Here is a 23,582-nt window from a genome sequence, read left to right on the forward strand (position 1 = left end):
ACAAATTTCTTAAATTATAAAAAAAGAATTAAAATAACTGTATAGCATCTTACAATGAGGGGTTCTTTATTGACATTTTGCATGTCTAGAGAGACTACATATTCACGGCTGCCCAGGTAGAGCCGGCCTTGGTCCTGGTCCATATGCAGGATTCTGTAGTCGCTGGTGTTGAAGGAGAAACTGAACGGCCGTATGGTTTTTGTCTCTAGTAACTCTGAACGAAAGAAAGAACATATCAGGTCAAAGCAGTTAGCATCAACAGGTCTTTTCTAAAAGTACCAGCGGTATTTCATGTATGGATGCATAAGTTCTTGTGAAATTATCCATGCATTAGTTTGATTGTTTAAGGTTTTCAGTGGAGGCTTCATATTTCTGGGTTTCGCAGAAGTGGAAGTCGTCATAGCTGGGTAAACCTTTATAGCGGTGAACAGGAGACCACATCAAATATATTTTTTGCATTACCATTAGCTCAAACAGCAAAAGAAGAACTAGAAACAAGAATGTTTTCACGACTTTTTAAAAAGAAGAAAATATAGACCGAGATTGACAATGGCAGTCCGAAGAGAGAAGAAAGTCAAATGTTTAAAAAAATTGTAATATTAAAAACTTTGCAGGATTTGAGATTCTGTTGACCACTGAACACAATGCAGACCTCGTTGTCATTTATTACATTAAGAAATTAATTATAAAATGCAAATATATATATTAAAAATAATAATAATAATAATAATATTTTAAATTACATTTTATTTTTTTCAACCCAGGCTTCTTTAATCGGTCATATTTTTCACACAGCAGGTGCTGGTGGTTTCTCTCTCTCTCTCTCTCTCTCTCGTTTTCTTTCTCTCTGAGGGAGGACACAAGGGAGAACAGAGCAGGTGCAGAGATGAGAGACGGCTTCAGCTGTCTGAGCACGCCGTGCTCCAGTGTACTAAGTGTCTGTTCCCCGTTTCGATCACATTCAGACACTAATTTCCCCAAAGACACATCACCAATTAATGCTGTGCGTTTACTCCAAATATTTAGTGTTTCTGTCCATGATCAGATAGCTTTAAAAGACAAAAACCTAATCACATACATCACACAACAATAGTGCAAGGTCGGGCCAGGGAATGAGGAGAAGCTAGTTGGCTTTAAACATAAATCTGAGCTTACGAGGACGTGCTGACATCGTTGCCCTCTGAGAGTACGAGAGTAAGTGCATGATTTTAGCGGAGCGGAACGGCGCAACTGACACAGACCGATTCTATAAATTACTCCATGTTAGCGTCATACCACAAACCACTTTGATCTCGGAGGTATTACAGTGCTCTCGTCCAAACGCCTGTGCAGCGTTACACATTGGATAAACAGAAATAGAACGGGGCCAGTGACAGGAAGGTCAGAAGGAAGTACATGGAAAAGGTTTTAGATAATGTATTAAATTAAGACATGATTAACCTCTTGTTTAAAAGGAAACAATGGTCTGAATGAAGATCCTACCTAAATAACATTTAGTCATTCAGACAGATGTATATGAGATCACATGTGAACGGGTGAGATGCCACATATGTTCTCAATGTGTGTGTCTGCACATGTGTGTTAGGCGTGCTCCTCAGGGCTCTAAGTAGGTGGCGAAGTGTACTAGTGTGTGTGTGTGTGTGTGTGGTTCTGGCAGCTGTGTGGGTGATCCTCCAGTCATGTACAGAATCTCCCTGGCCCGATCCTCAGGGGCAGGCTGGGATTCCAGACCGCTTGCTGCGCACTGGGGCCACGGATCTATTCTCAGCGCGCTCTCTCATCCCCGTCCAACCGGCTTCATCCACAAAATCCACTATCTTTTGGCAAGCGAGGGCAGCTCGCTTTATTCAGTAAGGAGGCACCTGATAGCCTGTGGACGTAAGGTCAGACCTTGACCTTTACCACTGTACAAACAATCTGAAGCACTCTGAATCTGAAAGAAGTGATGGGAAGTGATGTCATTTGAGAGGTCGTTAGCGCGAACAAGTGCTTTCAAGGAACTGACACAAAGTCAATGTTTGAGTTTGCTTAGAAAAAAGCTTAGAATTGATTAAATGTTATGACAAACGTTAATATACAACAATAATAAATAACAAAAATAAATAAATATAAAACAAATGTATTGATGTTTTTGATATTTTAATATAATAATTAAGTATTTGATATTTATCGTTTTAGGATAAATCAATATTAAATGGTTTATTATATTTTGTATATTTTATACTGTATTTATATTTTCTAATAAATAAGTATTAAAAACATTAATATTATTATTATTACTACTATTATTATTAGTATTATTGAGTCTCACATTTTTATTGTCCGTTTTATAATAAAATATTAATTTAACTTACATTTAATTATGAATTTGCATTTGATATTAAATTAGATATTACATTATAAAAACAACAGTAATAAATAAATAAATAAATAAATATCAAAATCTCCCCATGATTCATTAGATGTGTATCATTTATTAGGTGACGCATATCTTTTCGTGTTTTTGATGAGCTCTGCTTCTAGTATTGTTTTCCAGCTGGCTGGACCAGTTGTGACTTATGCCAGTGTTTGCCACGAGTCAAAATTAAATTTCATAAAAATCACAATGGCATCACTGAAGGAGGACAAAAGCAGTCAGATTTTCCACTCACAATAGTTTAAAGCAAGAGGTTTACAGCAAGAAAGGGAGAAATAAAACTGTTACAGCCTATTTTTATAACATTTTTAAATTTAAAAGTATGGCATTTTTTATATTTTTCCAATTAATTATATGAATTTATAGTCTTTTGCACATGGACATATGTAAGAACCATTAAAACATTGCTGCTGAAGAGAAACGGCAGAGTCAGAGAAAAATTTATGCAGAAGCTTGATTCAATAGGGGTGAAAAAAAAAAATCTACCAAAAGGTACAACAAACTACGCAGATGGCAGTACTGTGAGCTTATAGTGTCTGGAAAAACTGAATGACACACAGTCCACAAATCTGATTATCTCAATACATGTTTGAGAGGTTGGATTTAATTTAGTAGTCATTATAACTCAGGGTTCCGGAGGAATAGAGAAGAAGAACACTTGAGTCCAGAGATCTCAAGACAGTTTTGCAGAGAGACTCTGTGTTTGTACCAATCTCTTACTTAATACACAAAGACAAGCTAATTACCGTGAAACATGCTCAACATTTGGAGTTGGGAATAACTTCCCATTTATTAACCCCTCTGTTGCCTGTAAGAAAAAAATGAGAGAAAAAGTGGGGAGGTATAAGGCGCCAGACCCCTCAATTAATGTGCAGTGGAAAACTGGATGTTATCCCTTAAAAAGTCACTCATCTGAAAACTTCACTTAAATTATATATATTTTAATGATCTGAAACCTCTAAATTATAACAAAACTCTAAAGACAATGACACATCATGATTTGACTGAGACACATCTAATAGAGTAATTGAGTTGCTGCCTCTGTGAAAAAGGACATCTCATTAAAAAAAAATAAAAAAAGTCTAGAAGAGACTGGCATATTAGGAGCTGTCCCAGCAGTTCAGACTGTATAAAAAGTACTGCGAACTACACATGTCTGTATATTTCTTGTAGACTCCTCTAGTTTGAGCCTCGTCTAGACTCCTGCTGCGAGTCAGCCTTGACAGCTTCTCCAAAAGCTGCTGGTGCTCTAACTCACTGACTTTATAACCTTCTGCCAAAGACTTTTTTAGAAAATCTAAATCTTTAGGTCATTGCCTAAATGCACAATGTTTCCATAAGGAAATATGTTTTTTTATTGCATTTCTGGTTATTTAGGAAGCTCAAAATTGACTTGTGGACCACTCATAGAAAACTGGTTAAAAGAATGTTCCAGTTTCAATACGATTTAACTAGAAAGTGAACTCAAAAATGCTAATTCTTTCATCATGTACTCAACCTCCTGTCATTCCATACCTGGATGACTATTTTGAAAAATATCTCTGTGCTTTTTTTGTCCATACAGTGAAAGTCAATCAGTTGCCATCATGCCATCTAAAATATTTTCTTTTGTGAAAAAAAAAAGGTAAGAGGCCTTCAGGTTTAGAACGAGATGAGTGTGAGGAAATGACGACAGAATTGACATTCTTTGAGTGAACTGTCTATTTAACTTGTACTGAACTATTCCTTTAAGTTCTATGCTCTAGTGCGCAGTAATGGATTCAGAATTATTTACAGGAATAGTACACCAAAAACTGAACATTTTGTCATCACCCACCCTCATGTTGTTCCAAACCAGTATGAATTTCTTACTTCCGTTAAACACAAAAGAAGATATTCTGAATAACATTGGTTCAACAGAAGAAACACTCATATAGGTTTGGAACAACTGAGTAAATGATGACAAGAAGTTTCATTTCTGGTTGAACTATCCCTTTAACTGACTGTAGTTTCTGGATCAAGCTGAACCGCTGACCTTTATTGAAATCTGTTATGCTGCACCAAACATATTTCACTGCATAGCTCTATTTTAATCTGACATATAACAAGGGAGAGGGATCAGATCACATTATTGTTCACATGCGTCCATGTATCATAAGCACGTAGGCCTGGCTGAGGACTGACATGCTATTTTTACAAACTACTCCCTAGACTGCAAATAACTATACGTTTGCCCACTACAGGTATGCCACTTTCACAGTTTGATTTTATCAAATGTTATCACTGTACTCAACCAAACTGCCACACTGTGCTTACAATTTATCCAACTCATTTCTATACAAGTGGACCACCTCCAAGTTTTCAAACATTATTTTCTATTTAATTTGTGGCTACAAGCCAAAAACTCTGCAGGCTGAATGCCAGACTACTGGAAAAAAGGGTAAAGAGTATCATGAGAATCCTCACAGATCCGGCTTTTAATAATATTATAAAATCAGTTTCTCTTTGCCACGTCCCCCCTTTTTTTTTAAAGGGCAAGATCATTACTTGGACATGGGAGACAAGCTCAAGGCCAGCATAGAAGAAAAGAAAAAAATGGGGGAGCATTTTCTGAGGAAAGGACATAAGCTAAAGGGTCTCATTGGTGAGGAATTCCTCCGAGTTTCTCCAGGGAAGGAAATGTTGATTGTAGATGAAATGCAAAACTCTACATGACCTCATTATAAATGCATCTGCCAAAAAACACTTTGCACAAAAAACTTGGATAGTCATATATGAGAGAGAAACCCATTTGTGTTCATTTGCAGGGCTTTGATCCAACAACAAAGATAAGTTTGAACAACACAGTTGTATCAGACAGACGTCTTCAAAAAATACCCACATTATTGCACAAGACGCCCATTCTGTAGATCCTCCATTTTTGATGTAAACAATATAATGTCTTCATATCTATTGCTATCAACACCACAAAGCTGGACTAAAAGAGCTGCACGATTCAATATAGGAGCTAATTTGTTGGTTTATCAACAAGTGACATTTTTGCTCTCAGTTTAGGTGCCAAATTTGCTAAATAAATCTTTAGAATGGATTAATTTGGTGTTACATGTACCAGAGTCCTACATATGCATAATCAATGATCATAAATACTGAATAAACGAACACTCATGGTGGAGAACTTTATGAATGATTGAAGATTCAGGGCTGTGCAAAGATTTCTGTGTGATTTTGAAGATGGATCTCATTCCCATAGACATCAGGGGTCAAGCCATAAGACAGGCTAGAGAAGAAAAATCATCTAGCTCTTCGTTCATCGACATACCCTTTCCAAAAGTTTCCAACACTTATAAGCAGACACTGCTGTACGTTTTAAAGTGGCACTCTGGGAAAGTAGCCTAGTTCCAGGGAGAACTAACAGAACTTGAGTGGTACCTTCCTAATGCACTCAAGTCACTCATCTTGGTCTTGAGAAGGAATGGGCGTGCCATAGTCTATGAATGAACAAACAATGATTTCAAGAGTGTAAAACTGAATTATTTCCATTTTAGATCCACTGAATGGGCCTCTCAAAATCTTTAAGCCCAACCCTGACCATAACTCAAACTTCATACCTGATCCTGCCTAAGCCAGTGGCTCTGCTGAGGGGTGGAGATGGTTTCAGGCTGAAGCTCCAAACATTCCTGTTGTCTCTGTGGCATTCTGGAGCAGGTTGCTGGCAGTGAGCCCTGTCATGCTTTGGGGGGGCTTCCCTGTGCTTTGGCCGAAGTAAACACAGCAACCACACAAGCTAATAATAAACCTCAAACGCCACAAGCCAATCCGGTTTCTGAGAACAGGGATCTATCCCACTGTCACCTACGCACACAATAACCCCAGTCAACCCAGGGTCATAATCACCCTCACAGACATTTGGGCTCACAGACATTCACACTTACACACTCAGACACTCACACATTCTACATTTCAAAGACGAACATAAACCTCATAGCTGGATATTTAAGTAAAACACGGAATTAAAAAAGTAGGGGGAAAAGATGACGTCTTATATGCACAATCAATTCTAAACTTATAATCTAGCCTATAATTAACATTTATAATTAACTTTATTCATTTATTTATTTACTCATTTATTATTTTCTCAGAGGAGGCCAGGGAAGCAGTGACTGATTATGTAAATTCACAAACAATTACTAAATTTTTACAATGATATCCATAAAAAGAATGTTTGAGTGGAGCAGTAGCAGGTCATGAATGTATGTGTTCTTTATTTTACACTTTTGAACATTTTGTGAACACAAAATAATTGCTAAGCATTTTCAATTATGAGGCCTGGAAATGTGTGGTTGGAATATTGCTGCGTTGCGTCTGATCAGGACACAGTGTTAGGAAAGCCCAGCATCCTGATAGTAGGGAGTCATGAAGAACCATGTCTCAGCTTGCTGAATTGGCACAACCAGGTTGTGTACTAAATATACATTGAGGAGGAGACTGTAAATGTGTGTGTGTGCGTGAATACTTTCTGATGGATTATACAAAGTAATGGGGCTCCACTGCAGAGGCACCTGCTGGGTTTTGTGTATGACAGTTTCTGAGAACTGAGAGCAAATTCATGTCAGACTCTGACCTGTTCTGCTGCTGTGCTTCTGTCAGACGCATGGGCAAAATCGTATTATAAATGTGTCTGCATGCAGCTGTGCCTAGTGTTTTTCATTATATAAAATAATATCTCTTCAACAAACCCACTGTATCTTTTCAAGCCTGGTATTTGACCGCCGCTTGCGAGCTGAATGGGAAAAAAATGCTAATGCTTTTGTGTTGGAGAGATTTGACTTTTAAACTTCAAACATTGGCCTCGCTCTGCCTGCTTCTCTTTGTGCCCCGCCGTGACACATCCCCCTGCAGAGGGGATGATGGGTAGTCCCCTCTCTGGGGCATTAATTGGGAGATGAGGCATACTGGTGCCAGATTCAAAACATACACAGGAAGAGAGGAAGCGAGAAAGTGAGAAAGAGAGAGAGAGTTGACATGAGGAACAGTAAGAAAAGAGAGGTGTTAAAATGCCACTGATGACAGAAAGTGTTTAGAAGTTCCAAAAAACATGATAATTACGTTCCACAGACTTTCTAAAAAACTTAAATGAGCCCTTCAAATGAAATATTTCAAACCTGCATGACTTTCTTCACAAAATATATTTTTGTGTGTCCAGACAATGAAAGTCAGTGGGGTCCAATGTTGTCTTTATGCTGTTTCACTTTCATTATATCAACAAAACAGTTCTTCAAAACTGCTTATTTACTGTTCCACAGAAAAATGAAAGTCATACAGATTTGGAAAAACATGAAAATGAGAATTTTCTTTTTAGAAACTCCCATCCCATTTTATTATAACATTTAAAAAATAATAAATCTAGTCAGTAGTTTTCCAACTTTTTAACCATATTTTAGGCCATTTTGCTATAATAACAAAGCAGCCTGTTTTCAAAGTTTTTTAATTACAGAAACTAGGAATGGTAGCATTAACTAAAAATAATAAAAAAAAAATAATTTCTGTAATTAAAGAGATTTCGAGAACTGAATTATAGAGTAGTTTGTGATTACTGGATTTTTATAAAAATCACAAATACCAACTCCTCAGCAATTTCTACTTGATTAAATATTTTAGTACTTGACAAATATATATATATATATATATATATATATATATATATATATATATATATATATATATATTCATTATAGAAATTTCCATGACTTCTTATTTCCATGATTTCATTACCTTGACATTTGCAAGTCTAGAAATGACACTTCAAATTCCTTCATATAGAGTATACAAGAAAAAAAAAAAAACTCTAAAGCGGTTGCATTTTCACATTTCTGCCTGAATGGTTGTACTTTGTCAGACCCAGTTATTTTCAGGTGTTATTATGGATTTTAATGTGATAATGAGATGAGGTCTAATAATAATGATCACCTCAGTGACTCACTTTATTACCAACAATGGAAAAATTTATAGTAAATACGGTTTCGTTACATATCAGACCAATAATGTATCGGTAACTCAAATAAAAATGTGTGTGTGCGCATGTAACAGTATTAATGCACTTGCTTAATATGTTTTAAATACACAGTAATGGCTTTATATATTTATCATTAATAAATCCAGAAAAATTGCACATTTCTCACCTTTATATGACAGGTGCACTCGGGGTGTTGTGCGGGCGTTGCAATGACAACCCCAGACACAAAAGTTCAGGATGAGGAGCAGGGTTTGCATCATGATCGTGATAATGACAGCAGGAGTTTACCCACCGAGATCTGCAAGTGTGAGAGGGACAGACACATTCAGTTCATGCATTACAACACTAGCAAGTTCAGTCACTGGTAACTGACAGCAGCTGTATACATTTTATGAGCAGTTCCAATTTGTTTCCATAATGAGGCTCATAAAACAAGATTACAACAATGCTCATGTCTTGTTAGCATAGAAGCACCAACCCTAAAAAGCCCGGCCTCGAATTTATGTCTGTTTACAGATCACTGAAAATCTGAGAAGAGGCGCTGAAGAGAAAAGAAAACAAAGTACTAAAGGTGGCTTTTTCTTTTTAATATTTGACTACTTAAATGTTTCCACACAGTAACAAAGGGCTATAAGTTTCTCTGTCTCAAGGCATTTGCAGCCATCCACCGTGAGGACTATAAACACCTTCCCAAGGGCAGGCTAGTTAAATCACAACATTGAGCTATTTAAACACAACAGCTCGATTTATCCATAGGTACACAGACTAGTTTTGCTTTTAGCTTTTTATTTAGAGACAAAAAAAAAAGACAAATATCTGAAGCCAACTGGCCTTTTCCTTAAAACCAGTGTTAGACTGTGTGGGAGAGGGCAGCAAGTCTTTCTGCAGTGGGGATGTGCGCCCAAAAGAGATTAGAAAACTATGCAGTCAGACAGCAATGGTTTCTTAAGTACGTCTGCCAAATCCTTCCAGCTACGGCAAATCCATGTCACACAGTCTTGCTTTAAATCTTAAACTCTTAGTCCTTGCCGGCAAACCTACTGTGAGCCTCCTATCTGCAGCAAATCACCCTGTTCTGAGGTGCTAAACATGGCAGGCACGTATCTACGCAAGCTGTGTACACAGATTTACATGCTTAATAAGGGATAACCGTAACAGGAACGCAAACACTTGGTTGCATGTTTTATAATGAGACTGCTCAAAGATGTTGAGCTCAGAATAATGCTGAATTATACACAATACGTCAGTTATTTTAACTCAATTTAAAGTGGAGATGACAGCGAGGCACAGTAGATTTGTTTTTAAATGAATATTTCATGTTCAATACAAGTCAAATCAACAGCAATGTAGATTACCATGAATAAAAAAAAAGATAAAGGTATAGTTCACCCAAAAATGAACATTCTGTCATTAATTACTCGCCCTCATGCCGTTCCAAACCTGTTAAACCTCCGGTCATCTTTGGAACACAAATTAAGATATTTTTGATGAAATCCAAGAGCTTTCTGACCTGCATTGACAGCAATGGAACTACCAAGTTCAAGGCCAAGAAAGATGGTAAGGACATGTCAACTGTAATTTTATGAAGCTACAATTATTTTTATGTGCAAAAGAAACTAACTTTTGCGAACGAAGGTCTTACAGGTTTGGATTACATGAGGGTGAGTAACTAATGACAGAATTTGTATTTCTGGGTGAACTATCCCTTTAACTGTGAAACACAATGGAAGACAATGGGACCAATTTTTGGAGAATTTAAAAGCAAAAATGTTTAATGTTTACAAAAAAAAAAGCTTACTATTTCATAAGCACTCACTATTCGTTCACTTGTAGAATTATTTCTGAAATATCATGTTACACTTAAGACTGGAGACTTTCCTCTCATATTGTTTATGTCTTGGGGCAAAAAAAAGAAGTGAGTTAAAATCGTGTAAAATAATTAGTCACCACAACAGTACCCTTTGCTGGTATTTAACAGGTTTACTATGGTTCTAACACTAACAGTCTCTTCGCTGAGGACGTTTTGTAACACGCTATGAAGTGCTGTACTTTGGCCCTCATCCAGGATAAATGACACTCTCCCAAGCGATGAAAAATGACAGAGGAACAATAGCCAAAAGACAGCGCTCTTTATCTATGATAAATTTGCTACAGTATCATTCATTTGAACTGGAGACCAGAAATGCTTTGGGAGTCAAAGCAGACCAATATGCCCAATTTTTTAAAAGATATTCCAGACTGCATTTAGCACAACTAATATATGAGACTCAGAAAACAATAGCGCTGCTGAATTCTCCACTGTCTGCTACTCTTGAAAGGCACCAGAGGGAATGACCAGTCTGTGAAGATTTCAGAAGATTAAAACCTGGCACAAACACATTATTGTCATCGTGTCAAATTTATCTTACAGATCCAAACAGACAGGAGAGGCAGAGCGCTCCCACATTATGTCTGATTTGCTTCCTTTTGGCTCACTTGTCTTGTTTACATGTAAATATAACCTAAACATCACAAAAGAAGACCATTAACGAATACTGAAATATAACAGAATCATTAGGCCTAACTCCTGTGTTGAAAAAGCTACTTTGAAACTGAATCTTGTCAAACTACATGTACTAATAAAAAGAATCAGATATATATGAATCTCAATTTGAATGACCAAATATAATTTGAACAATTGAAATTACACCAATAAAGACCAACAACAACAACAAAAAAAATATATATATATACATAAAAAAAGTGTTTGACAAAATACATTTTAAAAATGCTTGTGCAGCTCGCTTTAGAACAAAATGTTTAGTTACATGAACAGCTACATTTTGAAAACAACTGGTCATGCTACTGGAAATTGTAGTTAAATTATAACTGCCACTTCTTTTAGTAAACCAGCACTGATTAACTGTAATAATACACCGCTGGCAGTACAGTTCCAAACAATCTGCATCATCCTTTTATTTTTGAACCTAAGGGAGTGCATCTTTTATTTTGAGATGCACTGTAAATGTGAGGGCGCAGTCATGGGTGAGTCCCAAAGCCTGGAGAATACCTATCGTTAAAAGTCAGCGCATGTCTGCTCTCTAATTATATGCCTCAAGTGGCTACAGGGGTGTCATTATCACTGTGTGTGTGTGTGTGTGTGTGTAAGAGAGCCACACCTGCACACGGAGCAACAGAATGATGAGGTTCTTATAAAATCGAGAGAAAACGGAGTGAATAAACAGAGGTCAAGGACAAGTTTAAGGCAATAAAATGAGCAGCAGAGGATAAAAGACAGACAGCAGAGAGGATGAATGGCAGATAAATAAAAAACAAGGCACGAGGTCTGAAAACATGCATATATATATATATATATATATATATATATATATATATATATATATATATATATATATATATACACATACATACATGAAAATTTTGGAAATTTTATGTTAAAGATTGTGCATGGTCCCTTAATAAATAAATAAATAAATAAATAAATAAATAAATAAATAAATAAAATAAATAAATATGGATTGAATGTTGATTAAAAGGTATTTTGCATTATTATTCATAAAATTACTGAATTAACTTCTTTCAAATGGAAAATGAAACAAAAACACTAGAAATAAAAGCGCACCATAAACAAGTTCAATTCAACTTAAATTACATTTGAATGAATGAACACGAAGCATGGTTTCAGAAGATTTAGAATGTATTACATTTTTATTTGTCAGTGGTTTTTCTATAGTGTGTCATGTGTGTGGTATGGGGGAAAGTGTGAATAGATTTTTCAAAACAGTTTTTGTGAGCCAAAACATACAGATATGAATCAACAGTAAATTGCGAGTAATAATGAGTACAGCCCAGAAATGAATCATGACTTGTGAAAACAAAAACATTTAATCTGTTAAAAAGTATGAACATGGCTTGATAGCTTCCTGTTGAATATGTAAGATTCAGTTGGTTAAATGTATGAAAAAAAATGGATTTATTAATGATAAATATATAAAGCCATTACTGTGTATTTAAAACATATTAAGCAAGTGCATTAATACTGTTACAAAATCTCATTCATGTTTCATTTATGTATGACTGACAAATATGCTGCATATTAAGTTTATTAGTTTGTTTGCTAAAAATGTGTTATCCAAATGGATGGAAATTTTAAATGCAAATACTCAAATCTTAAGTTTAAATAATGACATTTCTGGTGAAATATTCCTTTAATGAAAAAGTATAAAATGAATACAAATATAATCGGGGAAAGATTCTCTCTCTGCGCTCTGTCCCAGTTTCTGTCCCGGTCTTGAACACTCTATTTTTCTCTCTCCAGCTGAGCTCCTCTTCAAGTGGAAATTAGTTTCCATGCAGCAGGAATGAATACAGAAAACCAATAGCGCAGCACATTTACCATTACGGAGCCTGGGTATGTGGAAACAGTAGGTCATGGGGCGACCTGACACAAAGGATTCTGGGAGACTTTCCCCTCAATGATTCAACTGCAGTGGCTCCCTCCTGCTGAACCAATGTCTGCATTTTCACTCACAGAACCCTTTAGAGCAGCTCTAATTGACAAATAACAAACTGCGATTTACAGAACTTCATATTTTCGAGGATGTGACGATATTTAGAGGTCATTTTGAATCTAGATTTAAAACTTTTAAAAGATAGTTTGCAAGTCATTAAATTCATTTAAGAAAAATACACAGAGCTCTTCAATGGGCCTCCAACAAAGAAAGACTTTTAACAAGGGAGCCCCAAGGAATAAAGCCAGACATGATTGATCACATGACCAACACCCTGCGTGTCCCCCATTATTTAAAAGAACGTTAAATCTCTGTGAATCGGTTGTTTTTAAATCAAACTATACGGCTAAGAATTTAAAGGGTGCATTTCCAACAGCTCATCTATCCAGTAAAACGGATCTGAGAAACTTTTTCGGAGCTATTTCTGAGCTCTGAGGGATCGTCTAGTGCTGATAACCCTGTGCCATACATTCCTCCAAAAAAGACAGGCCATTTCTCAATTCAAAGACCTGTTGGTCCTCATCAGTCCGCAGTGACAGAAGACTCGTCCTTACATGTCTGTCCAGTCTCCTCTTTGACATCATTGTCCTTTGATGTAATCGTTTTAGCGCTTATGTACACCAAACATACGATTGGAGCATTTTAAAAGGCTTTGAAAACCTGGTAATCTTCCTTTGATTTTTTTTTATTTATGTTTGTTTACTCTATTTGATACCCGAAAATGATTTAAGGGTTCCAATGGATGACTTGTGCACATAACCAGGAAAACCATCCCTGCTTCTGCGGGTTGGATTACTGTTGGCTTCTCATGTGATGAAGAGGCCAAAAAACCTATAACTCACTACAAGAACAGTCACAATTAACCGAGAGCTTCAACTGAGACTCACACTGTGCTTTTAAACCAGAGGGGCCAGCAACCTTTAACCAAAAACACACAAAAACAGCATCAATAAAGATGGATGATCAGGCTAAACCCTGCATGCCAAGAACACCAGAAACATGAGCTTCTCAAAAATCAAGGGCTGAGATGCTGTGCACTTTTGTTTGATTTCACTTGATTTGCTCTGTTTTTTTTCAAGGATGTGGTTAATTTTCCATTAGTCATTTTGTTCATCCATAAAACTTGTTTTCTACATGATATTAGATGGTTAATTTCTGGTAAATGATGCAACAAAATAGATGTAAAACTGCATGAGGGTGTCTATCAGTTGTGGGCAGTGACAGATTGCATGTGTTTATTTGGGCCACCTGATCTCCAGAGGCATATTGGAAATGGGGAGAAATCAGAGGAGCACGATCAGAGACTTGTTGATGCCCTGCATTTAGCCTGGAGCGGTTACTGTCTGACAATGAGTTGCATCTGCAAAGAACAATCATTTTGTGAGTTTGTGCATATATTCTCTGAGGTTTTGTTCACTTTAGTCATTAAACAAATTAGCCAATGACTAAAGAAGAAAAGAATGTATAAAAACCAGTCCATATGAAAACCCAATACAACCATAAAGTGACCTCTTTATGTGATTATCTCAACGCAGACTCATTTGTAAAAACATGCCTGTGGCGACATATCCGCTAAATTATATTACGTTACTTCATGTTTCAAAGTAAAATTTCCATTTAGTGATCCTAAAAGCATGTTCAGTTTTCTAAGAAACAGATGAGCCATAACTATTAAGTAACAAATTACAAATTAAAATGAAGATGGTGATTGTTGAGGTTTAATTCAGATTTTTTTGTAAGGGCTAAACAGAAAACATGATGATGCACAGCAAACAAAAGAAACTTCACAAGTGAGAGGAGATAAACTGGCCTTTAAAAATGCCCGATATTACATATTACTGACATTTTTTTTACACCGTAAAAATAAAACGCATCAATTATATAAATGTCAGAATAAAATGGCATTACGCTTGATATTCTGTCCCACTCAATTCTGAAATAATGGCTACGACCCTGAATGCAAACATAGTTTACAAATCAAAATTGCTGTGCAAAGAAGCACATCAAAATACATTTTTAAATTAACAATAATTTCCCACTGCCTTTTACAGTTAAGCAATAAAAGTTGTTTAAATTTCACTGGTGTAAATTTCAACTGTAAACTACAGAGAATAGTGTTGTATACTGTATGTGTGTTTGGAGTTTTGAAGTAATTTTTCCAGTGATTCTTTGTTGGATTAATTAGCAGTTTCATGAGACAATCAGTATCAGTTTGCTCATTTCCCCAAGTCAAGTTCATTTTTAGGCTAAAAATAAATAAAGAATCAGTGACTGTCCTCAGGTAAAGCAACATAATAGATCTAAAGTAAAGCATGCATGTAGATAAACCACTCTGCATGACACCACCCAAGATATATGGCTACATGACAAGTTGAAAAAGAAACTCAAAATCTTTCAAATCCCCTCCAAATCCTCAGGCTACATTTTTACTCTCCTGTGAAGAAAGTGAGAATCAAAAGTATATTCTGCACCCCCAAACCTTTTATTGCCCCAAGGCCCCTGAAGATTTTGTGACCACTTTTCAGTTAGCAAATCTGAGTAAACAACAGAAAAATGGGAAAGAAAGAGAGAAAAGTAACAAGAGCTTTAGCCCAAGCAATTAAACCACTGAGGTGGAGAAGAAAAGGTGAAGCAGTCAACCCTATCACCTCTCAGAGTGCAGGCTGGGTGGGGCTAATGCGGTCTGCTGTCAATGTTAGCACTCATTAGCGTGACGCATTAGCTCAGCAATACAGCTGCCACTGACTCGGAAAACAGCACCTAGGGACTAACAAGTGTACAAAGGGGTCAAGAGGGTCATGTTTCAACACCCACCACAGAGCAAATACAATAATAAGTTACCAGAAACTCAGACTTTGCTGTTAAGTTTTACTTTACACCTTTCCTGCTAGTTTTCACTAGTTTAGCTGGTCAGCTAGCTTGACTTCCAGTCAGTCAAGAGTCTAAAACACACTCAAACTAACAAATCAGGCCAACACACTGAAAAAAAAATCTAGTAGAGAAGTTATGTACACTCAGAAATTAATAGTAAATTTACTATTAATTTCTGAGTGTACATAACATGGCAAGTAACACATTGAGTTAAGCATTACATTTTAAGTAGAAAAACCGAAACAGTATTTCCTTGTAAAACAATATTTATTTACAATAAAAATTAAAAAAACATTTATATAGTGTAGGTTATTGGAACACGCTTTACAAGAGAATACAATTTGTTTTTCTACTTAATGTCATGCTTAATTCGATACTTTTCTTGCTGTTTGTTTGTAATTATAAGAATACATATGTAAATATATATATAAATTTGTGCAAGAAGTTTTTGAAATTGAAGCAAAAACTGACAAACACAGGTTATATTTAAAATATCTTGTGTTTTTATATTACCAATCACACTTTTCAAAAGCAGATCTTCAGACAAACCGTGAAAAAAAAAATACATATACACACACACACACACACACACACACACACACACACACACACACACCAACCTGCCCATTGTAGCCTTTGATGCCTGTTTTTGCAAAAATGGCTGACAGCCAGTCCCAGAGTATACTGGCAAGCGGCATAACAGAATGGCTTTTTCAGGGCCAAGTCTAAAGTTAATGTCGTGCACTTATCAAGTGAGGGAAGGTTTTCACAAACGCACATATGCTCTCTAGTGTCAGGGAGCTAAGTGCGTGCCACTGTTGAGGGAATTGTGGCCCTTCTCCAGCTCTAATGTTGGCTGCCCCCTACACGAAGGTCCAGGACTGTGCATTTAAGCTGGGCGGAGCAGACAGCGTTGGAGTCATTGGCTAAGCTTCACCACCCTTAAGGACAGGATTCAGCTCCTGTCTTCAAAGGCCGCTAAGCTCCAAACATCTTATCAGCGGGTCTTTTAAGTGACCGCTACCCACAAACCACAGGGACATTTTCACCTTCACACATCAGTGGTGTTGTGCAGTCACCAAGCAACACGCAACAACCATTTCCTCATAAAAAAGGAAAGAGCAGCCCGGTACATATGATAGGTTATCGTGAATGGGGAAATAATGAGGCACTAATTTAAAAATAACAAAAAAGGCACTTTTGCATCATGCAATATTAATGCACTCCATCATTCTCAAGCCACACGTGCACACATAAATACGCACACATGAACTCATGCCCATCTCTTTTTCTAATCCCTACCACAATGCTCCCCTCCCCTCTTGTGTGTAGTAATGTTAGCAATTGAGAGCAGGAGCATTAGAGAGACTTTACGCAGAGCAGGGTGAACAGCACATGGCCCTCCCGGTGCATACCAACACCTGTTTCGATGGCCTTTCTTCTTTTATTTACATGATAAACACTGAATTCCTCTACAATTACCCCATCAGCATGGCCTCTGCTATTCATAGCTGACAGCTGTTTTCCAGCATCAGGGGACCTCATGATAGGATGCAATGTTGTTATGCACTACATCAAAAGAATAAAGGAGATTTAATCCATTAGTTCTTGGTTTCAAATGGCATTTTGGTTTGTTTAGATTTGACTTTGCTTAAGGGCCGAGATTTTACACTGGAGATCAAATGATAATCCAAAACATCACACAAAAGTAAACAAAAATGATAAATGTAAATATTGCACATAAGCAAAAAAAAAACAAAAAAAAACAACAACAACAACAACAACTGCACAATACAAACTGTGTTCAGTACAAGAAAAGTATTTGAAATGTTTTATTTAGGCAATTTTTATTAATTTTATTTATTAATTTTAATTTTATAAGTATGTATAAGTATAGTATCAATATTATATCATATTTGCCTTTTTCAGCATATTTTATGGGCTTATAAATACATGCACACAAACAGACAAAGCCAATAAAATATTCTATTGAATAAAATTATATTTGTTTATAAATAAAATTTGTATAATTTAAATGCTACAACTTTACACTGTACAGTATACAATTTATATTTATTTTTACATTTTTGTTTAAGATTACATTTAAGTCATATTATTAAATTAATTAGTATTTCAATTGAATGTTAGATGATGATGTACTGGGAAGGTTACTTTGGAAAAGTAGATTACAGATTACAAGTTACTATATTTAACTATATTTACGAACTGAAACCAGCGTTGGGTCTCTCATTCATGACAAAATCAAATGTTTCCGTATTCGCTATATTTGAATGCCAAATTATTATATAGACTACTTCACTCGCATTCCAATATTCACGTAAAACAAAATGTTTTGCATAACATCACGGCAGTATGGTAATAACACTTGATAGCACAGGTTTTACCAGCCTACATATTTAAACAGAGCAGTGTGTGTATTTTTTCCATATATTTGACTATGACCATTTTTTTTTGGATTATGATTATTTCCATGTATTTTATTATGATAATGAACCAACTATATTGTCAAGGTAGCAAAGCTCAACTTTGTGCACGCATGTGGCGCCAGTGCAATCACTTGAAATTTTTCCTTCTAACAGTGGAAGCAACTACTCCTTTTAGTCATAAAGATAATCAGAATTGTAAACGGTTTGCCTTTATCTGTGTACATTCACAATAAAAACAAATCTTTTTGCTTTTAAAATACAAGCATAAAAAGGAAAAATCTTGCAGCACAAAAATGAACCGAAACTCTGCATACTAGGCTACTTACTCCAGGGTCACATATACAACCCCAATAGGTAATAAAACTGTTATCGAATAAGCATGTGTCCTATTCTGTGTCCTAAACTCCTGAAACATTGGTGTCTCATATTTTAGAGCATATCAATTCAATTTATGAATAAATAACAATCAGATCTATGTGTAAAATTATACAGATATAACCCATTTTTGTAATCATTACGTTTATTTTGTAATTAAATTACGTAATTCCATTACATACATATCTAAATGAAAAAAATATGAAGATAAACATGCACAATTAAATATCTGATATCAACCGATAAAGTAAAAAAAAAAACATATCGTAACGATATACTTGGTAACAGTTCCACAACCCCATTCAGACCTAAAATACGACCAACTGATCAACAGTGAAGAACATCTTACAAATGGCAAGTAGTCAAAGAAAAGAAAGGGTTAAAATCACTAGGTTAACAAGTTTCCGTTTGCCATTCTTTGGCATCCCTCACACAACACTTGACTAAACATTTAATTTTATTGTTTTGTCATACCGTCACATTTTCCAGATAGTCTGAGAACAACCAGACACTACAGTGTGACATTAGTGTAGCATCACTGGACTGATGAACACCCTGCATCTTTTTTTTTTCTTTTCTTGCCCTTCTGATGTGATGGCTTCATTTATCTTTGTATCCACTGTCCTCCCCAGCCAGAGAATAGATTGTTTGGTCATCAACAGACTCTCGCTGCAACTACTGTTGGTCTTTGACTGGCAAAGACCCAAGAATCTTCAGAATGGAGGCTTAATACTCCCAGGGCTGACAGCTGCAGGGATTAGGCACTCTTCCTTACTGTTATTGACGCCCCTGCATTGTGCCTTTCTCTGTAAATATGGCACCAGGACTGGGATGGGGTGATGGGGGGGCTGTTTGTGGGGGTGGTCAGCATACTGAAGTCATGTCAGGTGCTTCTGCCTTGAAGCCTGAATGGATGCATTAAAGAATATGTGATATGTGCAAAAACCCACCGTTCGTAAGGTGGACGCCTCCCCATATCCACAATGACATCACTAAATTATCACTTATGCCTCAGATTCCCCCTTCCACCAACCCCTAGAGTCTGGTCTGACCCCACTCTGACCCCCCCAGCATCACTGATGCTGTCATGACAACCATCTCGAGAGGCTTGTTGTATGTGTAGAGAGTGAGAATTGTATACATGAGTGCATCTCTCTCGATGTTTGTGTGTGTGTGCGCGCGCATGTGTGTGAGAGAGAGAAGCACTTGTGACAAATGGGAATTTGTGTGTGTCATTTACGCATTGAACAAAAAAAGCTACATGAATGTCGAAATGCGCAAAAAAAAAAACAATAACCTGAGCTAAAACGGTTTCTCTGAATTAACAAAACGGGGAGAGGGATAAAAGCTTTAATATTCATAAAGTTAAACAAAGAAATTAAAATATCCATTAAAATTCTCTCTAGAAAGACTGTGTGTGGGGGGGGGGGATTTAAACTAGTGTGGATGTGTGAACTTCTGGTCTATTAAAAAAAAAATATTGTAAGAAAGACAGACGTCCAAACATTGATAATTGCCATCCAATATTTTTTTGCAAATTATAGCTGATGAAAAGTCTTTTTGTTCTCGTGACAAATGCTCCCTATTATGCTCGAAACATTATGTCAAAAGGTTTTTACAGGTATTAATTATCCATCTCTGGATTCTTTGAAATATGGCTGGAAGAGTATCAGTGTGAATATTTTTGTGTCTTTCAAGGGCTGTTTATATAAAAAGATTCCCTTCATAATGTTCAAAGTGTGTTAATCACAAAGACATCAGCTCTGAGTTCTCACATACTCTCTTCCCAAACCTGACCTCATAATGTCTTCAAATAATGCTCCGAATAAAACAAAGCGACCAATTATGAAGATTTACTTCAGTCTTTTATCATCATCTTCTTTATCCTCATGACAAGGGAAACAAAAAAAATATTAAGAAAGGATAAACTTGGAAGCAAAACATTTGAAGACTAGCAGCCTCAAATTTGGACACTCTGTAGTTCTGAAATGAAGACAATGTGATGAACTGCATATGTGGTTAAACTGCTAGGACACCTGAGAGAACTTCAGGAGAACTTCATACATCCATGAAAATGTAAATCACGAAAAAGAAAATAGCATCTGTGGTTTGAAATATTGTTTTCTAATGCAATAAGAAGTTACAGTTAAACCACTGTATTTCTACAGTTAACTAATGTACTTATGCAGAACTTCAAAAATGACAATTCCATCAATAACAAAGCAGTTAACTGACTTGTGTAATTGTCAACAATATAAAAAAAATCAGTTTTTAAAATAAATAAATAAAATGGATCAAGCAAGAGATTTTAGTATGGACGGCACATCTTCTAGTCAGTAGGCTATTTAGTGTATTCTATGATTGGCAAGATTAATATTTCACTAAGGCCTGTCAACAATACCAAAATAAAGAAAGATCCAGTGAACCCCTCAGGGCGAGATGCCTCTCAATCGATTTCAGACCTTCTTTCCTCGTCTGCCTCAATAACGGTTCAATAATTGATGAGATACGATCCACATGGATCCCTGAATTCCACTGTCAAGTCTTTCAAGCAGCAGGTTGGTTTTGAAACACTTCAATAGGTTGGTGAAAATTGTACACCACTAAAACAGTTCATCTTTATATCAAGGATAGAAGCTTTTAGAGCAACATACAATATAAAAAATAAAAAAATAAATTTCAGCACACAAATATCCCAGAGTAACAACACTTAGTAAGGATCAAGATAACAGACAAAGAATTGCATAAATACCTTCATGTTGTGCATTAAAGGATTCTAACCTGGATTTACACCCAAGATGCCACTTAAACTGAATTACTAATCAATTCCTTATTCATCTCCTCTGTTTTGTCCTCAAGTTCACTGAGCAAGGATGTAAATGAAATAAATTTTTTATATTTCAACTGATACAAGCAAAGGACGTGAATTTCAAAACAGCTTTAAAATCATAACCACTAAGAGCTTTTTCATGTTTTGTGCAACATTTTGAGTGTCCCACACACCAAGCATCGCTATTTGATACCAGAAACCACCAAATGTTATAGAGCCAGGGCAGTGTTTCAGACAAAGTTTACTTTACAAATCAATCAATGGACTGATTAAAGGACCAAATAAACCACACATTCAACAGTTTTAGTCTCTTGTATGATTACTGGCCGGTCTTGAACTGTGTCACAACTGCAATAAAACGCTCAGATTAAAATAGGCACTACTGGAAATTATATACTTAATTCATGCACTCTTTTATTCTTCATATTTGAAAAATTTAAGATTAGAAACCTACCAATTTTAGGGGCCATATCTGACATTATTTTTGATCTGTTATGCTTTTAACTTAAGATCCATAATGCATTACTTTTTCAGGTAGAGCTGTGAATGAATAATAAATTAGTCCAGCGAACATATAATGTGCATTTCGAAATGTCACCTTGTGGTTCTCTGAAATTGCCTGCTCAGTTGTTGTTTTTTTTTAACAGAAAACTGATCATTCCTGAGCAACTTTGTCATGTGGGTGTAAAGAGGACAATGAAGGCTGGTGTGGGAACCTCATGGTATCTAAGAAGACCACTGAGCCTTAGACAATGGCTGTGAGAAACCCACCAAGACTTGGTCTTATATATATATGTGTGTGTGTGTGTGTGTGTGTGTGTGTGTGTGTGTGTGTGTGTGTGTGTGTGAGTGTGTAAAAAAAAAAGATACTTGAGGCACTTCAAAACTTATATGTCCCACTCATTTGGTAAATTCCTCAGTAATCTGACCCTTTTAAATGGGTTTCTATAGGTTCTCTAGAACGATTCACTGCTTTTAATATGAACATTATATACATTTTCCGTTTTAGCTGCATTTTTGGGGGGGGTCATGTACGCATGATGAAGCCTAAAAATGCTTTCCATACATTATTCAGGCACCTCACTGTTTGAGACACATTGTATATAACATGGAAATTGTAAAGCAAATTAGCAAACCGTGTGAAACAAACACACTGCTTAATATATCAAACTTGTTACTTTCTCTAAAGAGACACTTACTTCTTGTCCAGGTAACTTAAGATGGAAGATGTTACATTCCGTGGCACAGCTGTCCGACGCGAACAAAACAGTCACAAAACACACCTCAAAGCGTCAATGTCCATTTGTTTGTAGGCTTGTACAGTAGGTTGTTTCTTCGTTCTTTATCAGTTGCCAAAGTTTCAGTCGGCGCAGTTAAACTACTATCTTGCGTTCATCAACTGCTTACCCTTTGAGAATAAACGCGGAGCTCAGAAAAACTTTCCCAATTCCAGTCGCACTGTCATCTTTCACAATATCATGAGAAGCAAGCCCGTTAGTATTCCAGAGTCCGAGTCCAGTCAAGTGTTTGCAGGTGTCGGCTGTGCTGTGTGCTGTACCTCGCCCTCTCTCCACTACCTCCCTATTAAAACCAGCCAGCCGTGTCAGTGTTAACCAGCTCCCTGCCAGCCCTCAGCACAGAGCCCCCGCTGCCTGATTGAGGCACTGAATGAGGGATTGTCATCCAGCTAATAAACCAGGCCTCTTAGTTAATCTTACACAGAGGGGACCATTAATTAGAAGATAGTACATGAAGTTCCCAATACCAAGTCCTATTAACTCAGAGTTATTACTCTTGTTGTCAGGTTGCATGGGTTATAATAAACCTCCTAGTCTGGGTGAGGCCTCATATTTAATTCTCTCTGATGTGAAACAGCGCGGGTTTCTGTCAGCGGCTCTGACACTGGTGATAATAGTGTTATCTTCTAAGGGCAGATATGTTATATAAATATAACTCGGAAAAGATTACCATTTTAACATTTAGCCAGTAATATTGTTCTGTAATTATGTCGATATTAATTCTGTGTTGTTTCTATTAGTGCACTGCTTTGGACTGTGCTGAAAATAGCCTGACAAAGCTGCATTACTGGGGTTTTTACCTCCGACTGTGATTATATTTTGAGCTGTGCTGGTGTGATTCA

The 23,582-nt window shown here is 36.4% G+C and overlaps 1 protein-coding gene across 2 annotated transcripts in view; it reads right to left on the reverse strand.

Moving 5' to 3' along the window:
* LOC113107644 (semaphorin-3F-like) overlaps window positions 1-23,199 on the reverse strand; it is a 32,266-nt gene extending 9,067 nt beyond the window's left edge. The window contains exons 1-3 of one of the 2 annotated variants that reach the window (XM_026270292.1): window positions 22,642-23,199; window positions 8,575-8,706; window positions 54-214 (exon numbers count right to left, since the gene is read on the reverse strand). In XM_026270292.1, coding sequence (XP_026126077.1) covers window positions 54-214; window positions 8,575-8,668 — 255 coding nt within the window. In that variant the 5' untranslated portion in view covers window positions 8,669-8,706; window positions 22,642-23,199. The remainder of the gene's footprint in view (window positions 1-53; window positions 215-8,574; window positions 8,707-22,641) is intronic. The other variant, XM_026270291.1, reaches the window with a different exon arrangement.
* Between the last annotated feature and the right edge of the window lie 383 nt (window positions 23,200-23,582).

The sequence above is a fragment of the Carassius auratus genome, chromosome 8, assembly GCF_003368295.1.
Source record: "Carassius auratus strain Wakin chromosome 8, ASM336829v1, whole genome shotgun sequence".
NCBI lineage: Eukaryota > Metazoa > Chordata > Actinopteri > Cypriniformes > Cyprinidae > Carassius > Carassius auratus.